Below are 9,640 nucleotides of genomic sequence, written 5' to 3'. Positions count from 1 at the left end.
CATTCACGAGGTGGCTGGTCTGACGAGCGACAGACCAGCCGCTAAATGCCTTTTGCGATGGACCCTAGCAATTCCCTTTTGGGAATGGTGAAGGATTGAAAGTAAGTCTTTGGCGAACCCCACAAAGTTTAAGGTCAGTTCTGGCAGCATAAAGACTAAGAATTTATAAATAACAACTTGAAAAGACAAAGTACTGTCTTTTGAACTTCGGGGAAATAAGACAATACCAAATACATTTTCCAAAAGGCCAAAATGCCAGCCTCCCTGTAGCAACACATTGACCCAGATGATCATTGAGCCACTGGATTTCAATATGTATGTATTGCCATGGTAGAGAACACCAAATAATCAATATAATGAATTCACATGACAATCAATGGAACCAATACTACTTGGTGGTGTAATGGCAATACTATGGTCATGGGTATGCATCTCTTCTTAGAATTGCGGCATCGACATTCAACATCCTTCCGGTAGCTTACCTAACAAAAAGAAAACAGAGAAAAACAGTGATATTAGTCTCTAGTAACTCTTAAATAGATTTCATTTGGAAGATAAAGATGAAATCCCATGTTGTGACACATGCACAAAAGACAAGGAAGTGAGCTCGTATCCCCACAAAATGAAATAAGATCTGTGGAATTGACAAAATCGTCGGTCAATTCCAATTTCATCTTTATTTTCCAAACGAAATCCTGTTTGGGAAGTGCTTTCCAAAAGAAAAAGTCACATTGTTAACCAATGTGCATTTTGCAAGATGGCTCTTCATACAGCCCTCAAATTTTAATTGAAGATATTGGGTTTAGTTTGTCGGTGGAGGGAAACTCATCCAACTGGTAGAATGGGCAAAGCATCGGAGCTCTGGACCATGGGAGATGGCTTACATCATTAATAATATATTACTTGCATAAATTGCATATTCCTTGATATACGAATGAGATTCTGAACACGCCCACCAATAGCTGTGTCCATAAGGTAGGGTTTATTTAGTACACAAGGTTTCTAATATCATAAACAGGAGGAAGTAGGACGGTGAGGATAAAGTTATGTTAGAATACTCGAGTTATTTAAGAAGGTAGCCCTTCAGTAGCTGAAGCAATTCTGGCTTTCAAGATCTGAGTTGGGTATATTATAGTGCCTATGTACATGGATGTGAAGGCAACTGAGCAGAAAAGCATAAGTGAAGGTAACTAAACATTTACCAAAACGACCATCTCTTTTTGCTTGAGCTTCCTCCCTGCTCTTCCGTTGTCTTCTTAGCCATGTCCATGTTTAAGGATTCTAATCTCTTTGTCATTCCCGCATTTAAGGATTCTAATCTCTTCCTGTAAAAAAATTATGATAAAAGTAGAGATTAGTGAAAAATCACTATTGTGTAATAAAGGAGGATGCAAGTCTCACTATCAGCAACCTAAATAGAGTTCCAAGTAATTAATGACCATAAACTCAAACTTGACTCAAATCACTTCATTTTCTGAGTTTCCTTTCAACTGATCAAAGAAAGAATCCCCTTATTTCATGAAAAAAGTGGTATTTGATAATTGGAGTTACAACTTGGTACTTGGAGCCCGGACAAATTATGCCATCTGATAATTGGACGTATAACTTGGTACTTGGAAGCCAGACAAATTGGGCCACTTTACAAAATGGGAGTTCGCAGAAACCAGCCAAACGAACCAATTCACGTTAGTTCCAAGTTGATCAGTGAGTTATTGGACACTAAATGAAATTGGCTACATGATGTTATATGAACTCCAGCAACATGAGGATGTCTACATGTAAGCTTTGTGATGGAATTGGGAATATACTAATGGGCATATCATATGCAGTGATGCACAAAATATTTGCAAGATCTGAGCCGTAACCAAGAGAGATGCATCTCAAATTCATGTTATGTGCTACGAAGTCTACGAAACATGATTCATTGATAATTGTGTATTGAAAATCCAACAAGCAATCTCGGAAGAACCAATTTGTAAAATGCAAAGATGCAACAACATTAGGAGGGAGCAAGAAATAAGACGAGATCTAAAATGCCACATCTGCCCCATGGAAGGGTTTTTTTTTTTTTGGTAAGAAGTTGGGCTTGAACCTCCGACCTCCAGGTTGAAGAACTAAGCCCTGACGATGGATGGGGTTATGAATATGATATGAGGTGTGGAATGTGTAGTTTTTTATATGGTGAAAGGATGTGCATGCAAGTGCTGCAAAAAATATGGGGATGCCCACATTATTGAGTGATCTAAATAATTCCATTGTTGGCCCTCGAAGTAGATAGGCCATTCCCCAACAATCTTCTTCATAGGATGATCCTAATCCTCCAATGTGGAGATTTGAAATGGACAGCACAGTATAGAAACCCCTACAGATTGGAGGGGTAGGATCATCCTATGGAGAGGAATTTTGAGACATGGCCTATCTATGTTAGGGGCCAACATATGAATGGTTTTAAAAAAGAATATTAAAAAAAAGAAAGAATCAATCAAGGACAGGTGTGAGATATACTTGGTATCTTCAAGCCGTCCATGCAAACTCCATCGCTGGCGAAACCCATCCATGCCTTCAACTCCACTTGCAAGAATCATGCGTCTAGAAAATTACATTGAACAGCATATGAGAATTCAAACCATCATCAAAAGGAAAATATAACTCCACTTCTTATATGACAGCGAGGTGTTAAATTCTTGGTCTCATCTAAGATAATCAGCCACTAGAGCAAACTTTCCTAGGGGGCTGCCATGGCTTACTGAAGAGATCTTATAATACATAAAAGGAAATATTCAGAAAAGAAAAAACATATCATAATTACAACCATCCATTGGATAAGGTTTGAATTCCATCCTGTTTTGTTTGTCTTTTCCAGAAAATAAAGTCACTTGCAGAAAAAAACAACCAAAGGAGGTGGAAATGCTGGGAAAGGTGTGGAAATATCATTTCCTTACAGTATATCAATGAACATGTCATGCTTTAAGCCTCTTACCTCTCTAACGATGTGATTTCTGATTGAAGCTGATCAGCTCTTTCCTTTGCTTCATTTAAAGGCATTGATAGTCCCAGTTTATGCTCACTATCTCGTAGTCGCTGCCTTAGTTCTTTATCCTGAAATTCAATTGTGTGAAGTGTGAACACAAAATAAATAATCAATCAATGCACCAATAATATCAGCTGTACTTCAAGTACACGTCTTTGAATGGTATGGTGCCACAATATATCCAATTCAAATTGAAGCAAGTAAATCAAAATGAGAAACAGAGAGAAAACATCTGACCCGTTTTTCAGAACACTGCCGGTACATTGCGATCTCATCTTGACAGAACGGCTCAATGTCATTGATTTGTAAGCCTAAAGCATGACAAAGCAATCAATTTCCTAAACTCAAGTTCAAATGAAACTCTAATAGATACTAAAGGTGCAACTTGGGTCGGGTTGGGTCAGGTTGAGGCCAACCCAACCCCGTCCTGAGGAACCATTTACTCAACCCGAACCCGAGTGACCCAAGTTCCAACCTGATGAGGTTCAACCCGACCCGACCCGAGGAACCCTTTTTTCCAACCCGAACCCGACCTGACTTTTTTTCGGGTCGAACCCGATGGGTTCAGGTTGAACCCGACCCGAGTTGCACCCCTAATAGATGTTAGAGAATTTTCAAAATGCAAAGTAATATTTGGAAATTAAAATGTTTTTACAAGTTTTTAATTTTAAATATAAAAAGAATTTTAAGACAGGGCCGGTCGACCGGGGTTTCCCGGGCTACCGCGGATTGGTTACTGAAAACGTAATTGATTTCCAGGGAGGTGTCGGAGGTCGACCGCGATTCGTTGGATCGTAAAAAATAAAAATGAACAGGCACATGCCGGCGAGCGACTGCGGTAGCCCGGTCGACCGCGGCTGTTCGAAAAACTATCTGTTGATCATTCATCAACGAGTGGATGGATATTCACTTTTGGTGGGAGAGCTATCTCCTGGGCTTCGAAGAAGCAGACATGCATAACTACTTCCACCATGGAAGCAGAGTTCATTGCATTGGCGTCTTGTTGTAAAGAAGCAGTGGCTGAGGAATTTGCTGATAGAAATTCCTGTTTGGCCTAAACCGATGCCATCGATATATGTGCATTGTGATAGTCAGGCCACACTATCAAGGACATATAACCATGTGTACAATGGTAAGTCCAGGCATATTGGGCTTAGGCATAGTGTTATTAGGCAGTTACTTACTGATGGAGTAGTAACTATCGATTATGTGAGATCAAGTCAAAATTTGGCCGATCCATTAACTAAAGGTCTTGCAAGAGATTTGGTGTTTAAGACATCAATGGGGATGGGTCTAAAGCCAATAACCAATGATCACCAATGATAGAAACTCAACTCAACGCTTGAAGAGACATCAAGTCTTGAGTTCAATGAGCCCAAGTACATCATATGGAGTGATTGCAAGCACTATAATATATGTAATTTTCATCCCAAGGTAAAGTGCTTGGTACCTGTAATGTGTAACGGAGGAGGATGAGCAATTGGTTCTTAATAGGCTTGTAACAGGATGTTAGGGTGCTATAGTTACAGGGGCACTCTTAAGCCTACATATGTGAGTGTGAAAGTGGTGCCGCTTCCTATGAGACTTGGCTAGTCTCTAGAGCACTCATAAAACCGAGATACAGACACAAGGCCAATACACGTGTCGGCTTTTATAAACTACCTATAAAGATGAAATCTTATGTGTAATGGTATGTCCGGTTAGCCGAATAGAATAGCTAGTTCAAAGATACGTCTACTATGCAATTCAGGCTAACTTTGATATGTCATCACTAAGTGAAGGTTCAAATCGTAAGATACCTTCATCTATGCATAAAATTTCCAAGCCTTATGAGAAAACTATTTTTCATTTTAAAAATGGTGGGGGATTGTTAGAGAATTTTCAAAATGCAAAGTAGTATTTGGAAATTAAAATGTTTTTACAAGTTTTTAATTTTAAATATAAAAAGAATTTTAAGACAGGGCCGATCGACCGGGGTTTCCTGGGCGACCGCGGATTGGTTACTGGAAACGTAATTGATTTCCAGGGAGGTGTCGGAGGTCGACCGCAGAAGGCTCGATCGACCACGGTTCTTTGGATCGTAAAAAATAAAAATGAACAGGCGCATGCCGGCGGGCGACCGCGGCTGTTTGAAAAACTATCCGTTGGGAGAAAATAGACATGGCTTTTCACTTCCGTTTTTCATCCTTTCTTCATGTCTTTTCTTTCACAAGAATCATGGATGTTTTTCAAACGTAAAGGACACTTTGTGGGTGATCTAAGACACTTAAATCATAAAGAGTTGTGATCGAATGGTCATTATTCAAACCAATCAAAGGGATGTCTTGAAGAGATGTTTCTCTTGAAGAATAGACATCTAGTGCTCTATAATAAGAGCAGAAATTTGTCTTTTCAAAGATGAAAAAAAAACAGTTATTGCTGTACTTTCTTGTTTTCTCTCAAAAGCAATCTCTCTCTCACTTGTATTTTCAAGATAGTTTTGTTCATAAAACAGTGCACTAAAATCTGTTTTCTGCAGAAACAGTTTTAGTGATTTTCTCTAAGGTTTGAAGTTCTAAAAAGGTGTTTTGGTTTTATTCTGCTTGTGCAAAGCATCATCAAACATTTGTAGAATTGTTCTACAAGGCTTCATTGTATCTTGGAGGCAATTCGTGGATCCCCTTTGCACACAACTGGTGGGGGCAAATATTGTCTTAAGGAAAGCGATTACGCGCCTTGAAGCATTTTCTTCTTCTTATCATATCCTTGACTGAAGGACATTCCCACCAACAATGGATACTCCCAATGAGACCATATTATTATGCCTTCGACTACGTTGCACCACCACTTATTGCATTGCAATGCTCAAATAACCCATACACTTCATATTACAAAGGAAAAATACTTTAGTTACTAATAAAGCCTATAATGAAACTTACACAAAAAAAGGTTCCTCAAAATCCCATCACATAAATCAACGCCTTCAAGTACATGAGATGCAATTTCTGGAGGTATGAGAGGAGATGGTGGCCCCATCATCAGGTCGTCACCCACCAGGATGGTTTCCTCCATGGAAGGCTCTGAATCAACTGAAATATAGTAAAATAAAATCATAAACTTCATTACTTTGAATGGCCTTCCACTCAAATAAACTAAGGAAATAAACCGTCACACCGAAATGAAGGTTCTCAAAAGAGAAACTCTATTCTAATGATGCATTTTGTTCAATTTATTCATCAAAGATTCATACTTTCATGTTTCGCAAACAATGTCATAGCTATAAAAATAACACAGCATTGAAATGAAGTATCCTCATAATAAATATTTTTCTGATTAAAGGTTCCAACACAATTCTCTCAAAAGTGACTACCCCATGAGACTGAAATAGGGTAATTGAAATGGGACTTCCAAAATATATAACCCCAAGGTTAACTGAAATGGGACTTCCAAATATATAACCTCAGTTTAAAATATCAAGCCCATACACACAATAGAATGCATAACTGACAGCTGCCTATTTTGATATTAGCATGGCTCTTTATTTTAAAATTTAAAGAGGGCGAGCCTTGGCGCAACGGTAAGGTTGCTCCATTGTGACCTAGTGGTCACCGGTTCGGGTCACAGAACAGCCTCTCTGCAAAGCAGGGGTAAAGCTGCTTACATCTAGCCCTCCCCAGACCCCGCAATGGCAGGAGCCTCGTGCGCTGGGCTGCCCTTTATTTTAAAATTTAAACTTCTTTGCTTGGTTGTAAAGCTTCTTGGGATTTATGACATCAAAAGAGACAAGTGTTAAAAAAGAAGAGGTGATGCATATATCAATTTACTTCACAAGCTATAACAAATTTCCTTCTCATAAATATATATTAATATGATTTAATATTTAAAAAAACATCAAACTATTAAAAAAGAGCACATTTACTATACGTCAACTATACGTCAAAAAAGTTGAATATCTTTGGGCACGCAAGAAAAAACTGATTATAACAAAAGACCTCATTAAACTGAAGTGAAGCTTCTCGTAATATACATGATTTCCTATTTAAGATATCAAAATCAAAATCAAAATTCAAACTGCTAAAGAAAACCATAAAATATTTTTCAGTTTATTCATCAAACCCTTCAACACATTCACAAATTCATATGCTAAACGCTAATTTACTTCGAAAAAAAAAATCATAGTTACTAAGAAATGGAAAGCAGTGCACTCTACAAGGTGAAGAGCTCCACATACCGTCCATGATGACTGGTCAAATTTCTGTTTCCACGTCGGATGCCAATCCAAAAGAATCAAAGATATATGTTCCACAGAGATTCTCCAAACCTACATTCACCACAAAATAAAAGCCGTGAATTTCAAGAAAAAGATCAATGAATGCCCTAAAACTAGCACATATGCCCTAGATACCTGATTGGTGCTGCAGTTTTAGAAAAATCAACGGATTTAAGCTCTTTTATGGATATATTTCAGTTTAGTTGAAAACCCCAAGACACTAAAATATAAATAAACATTATTCTATCATTGTTCAACTGTTTGACAATGTGAAAAAAATAAAAATCAAAAGCTTTGCCCTCCCACTTTATTGATCTAAGGAATGGAAGGGTGGAGGCCTTTGATGTCCCTATATCAAGAAGTGGGGTCTCACAATCACTAGCCAATATGATTTTCTATCATGCAATGAATTCCCGAAGGGGTCTAATAACACTTCCTTTCGAGTAATATAGGGACAGAATAAGACTCCCAACTCCCGATGTAGGAGCAAGAATCTAAATGAGGATTTCGAAACGCAGTGAACCTCACAATCAAATTCATCGTCACATTCGTCATGATCAACTTTAAGGAGCCATATCAGACAGTTAAATAAGATGGGTCCACAACCAGCTTTGCTATAGAAGGACGCACTTCTCTGTCCACAACAACTGGCTCTTTTGATCTTGTCTAGTCATCCAGTTCTCCAGTCAATACTGATTTCTACTTTCGCTGCATCCCATTGCATCAGCATCACATCAAATTCACTTGAGCAATCTGTATTACAGAAACAAGAATGCTTGACTTTGACCTCTGTGATTATAATGCCACTGCTTGCAAGAAGTAGAAGTTACTAAATATGAGCCTTTGACGAGTTCAGCTTGTAAAAGTTTTTAAGTTACAGTGGAGATTGATCAATGCTTAGATCATTGCTTCTCGACAACTGTGACTCTGACAACAGCAGGAATCAACGTTACTTCTTTAGTCAGTCTCTCACTTGTTGGTTTCCGTGCCACGACATCTCCTAAACCTACATGTCCAAATTTTCAGCAAGTTCATCTAGATGTTTGAAGTAACCTTGTATGAGCATCAATTTGACTTCTCAATGTTTACAAAGAAAAGTATTCCAATTACGCATTTGGGACGAACAATAGTGTGCCAATTTCAAATAACAAAAATGCATTGGAAAGGTGTTGATGATTAGAACTTGCATCTATGTGACTAAAAATGAGAGAAAGCCTAACACTTGAAACTGATAAAATATAATGGGGATATAAACTGTAAGAATTTAAGATTACAAACATAGCGAACTATGTACTTTACAATAGCTAGAATTCATAGAGACCATATGTCAAACAGGTGGTGGGTTATTTTAAACTTCCCAAACAGAAATCAACAACGGGTAGGAAATAGAAAAAAAACTACTCAGACCCATATCTCAAATCCAACGTTTAAAGGAAAACCCACCCTTTGACAGTTTAAAGATAAGTCCTTATTGCACTATTTTAGAATCTTATCTTCCATGAAGAGACTATTTGTGCAAAACCAACAAAAATAAAGGCCGAAGAAGAAAGCAAATAGATTCGTACAGCACATATAAATAGTAATTTACCTTGCGTGTTTGTAGCTTGGGATCAGTCTCTCTACGCGAGGGGTAAAAAACGCAAGTTATGTTTATATGTGCTACATACACATTTGGTTACTGATATTGGAACTACCATGTTTTAATAACTGCACGAAGTCAGATTGTATTTTTTTTTGTTTAATTTGCTTCTCAAAACATGTTGGGTACTGTAAAAACCTTCGATAGCTGTTTAAGTAACAAAAGACAAAATGATTTACTGCAAAAGGCTATTGATATCGGGACTACCTTGTTTTAATAATTGCACAAATTCAAGTTGTCTTTTCTTTTTTATTGGCTTTATCTATCGAGTTGTGAAAATATTCAACAAAAGACAAACAAATCCTCTAGCTGTTTTACATCAACCAATACGGAGAGTAACTCCCGATATGGCAGTAAAGGCAAGGAGTGTAGGCGGATCGACTCATCAAGTTGCCATTGAAATAGGATCTACACAAGGAAAAGTGCCCGCCATTCTTTGGTTATTAGGGGCATCCAATAGTAGGTAAAACCGGCTGGCCGAAACCCCGCTTTGCCAGTGTGAAAGCAATCTCAATCACGGACTGATAGCAAGGGGACCTCTCAGATAAGAGAATCGGGGGATTGCATTACAGCTTTCCGCTGCTCATCTTGCTGAAGTAGAGCATAAGCTACACTCAGCAAGTCCGAAAAGCTCTTACAAGCCAATTTAACAAGATAAGACAAGCTAATTTTGTGCAATTATTAAAACATTGTATTGCCATTTTTTGCTCGAGGAGACGAG

General features: G+C 38.1%; 1 protein-coding gene across 4 annotated transcripts; it reads right to left on the bottom strand.

The window, feature by feature from the left end:
* Positions 1-138: 138 nt before the first annotated feature.
* On the bottom strand, positions 139-9,047 carry LOC143863617 (uncharacterized). 4 transcript variants are annotated; one of them, XM_077374340.1, is made up of 9 exons: positions 8,869-9,047; positions 7,911-8,033; positions 7,242-7,331; positions 5,950-6,099; positions 3,269-3,342; positions 2,981-3,099; positions 2,506-2,589; positions 1,203-1,325; positions 139-482 (listed from the first exon to the last, which is right to left on the bottom strand). In XM_077374340.1, exons 3-9 carry the CDS (start codon positions 7,246-7,248, stop codon positions 479-481), a joined length of 561 nt encoding a protein of 186 aa, XP_077230455.1. In that variant the 5' UTR covers positions 7,249-7,331; positions 7,911-8,033; positions 8,869-9,047; the 3' UTR covers positions 139-478. The 4 variants fall into 4 exon arrangements, with proteins under 4 accessions (XP_077230455.1, XP_077230454.1, XP_077230451.1 ...); XM_077374339.1 differs by lacking the exon at positions 8,869-9,047 and adding an exon at positions 8,159-8,286; XM_077374336.1 differs by lacking the exon at positions 7,911-8,033 and having other exon boundaries at positions 8,869-9,045.
* Positions 9,048-9,640: the final 593 nt, after the last annotated feature.

Source organism: Tasmannia lanceolata, unplaced genomic scaffold, assembly GCF_043159265.1.
Source record: "Tasmannia lanceolata isolate RefF3 unplaced genomic scaffold, GAP_Taslan_0.1 ptg000044l, whole genome shotgun sequence".
NCBI lineage: Eukaryota > Viridiplantae > Streptophyta > Magnoliopsida > Canellales > Winteraceae > Tasmannia > Tasmannia lanceolata.
The sequence above is the reverse complement of the archived record's forward strand: the minus strand, read 5'-3'. Positions and strand labels throughout refer to the sequence as shown.

Bases quoted from the DNA above. Each gene is read 5' to 3' on its own strand.
- LOC143863617 (XM_077374340.1), bottom strand. The intron at 2,590-2,980 runs GTAAGAGGCTTA...GTAATTTTCTAG, and splicing joins GAAATCACATCGTTAGAGAG to ACGCATGATTCTTGCAAGTG. The intron at 1,326-2,505 runs GTATATCTCACA...ATTTTTTTACAG, and splicing joins GGACGGCTTGAAGATACCAA to GAAGAGATTAGAATCCTTAA.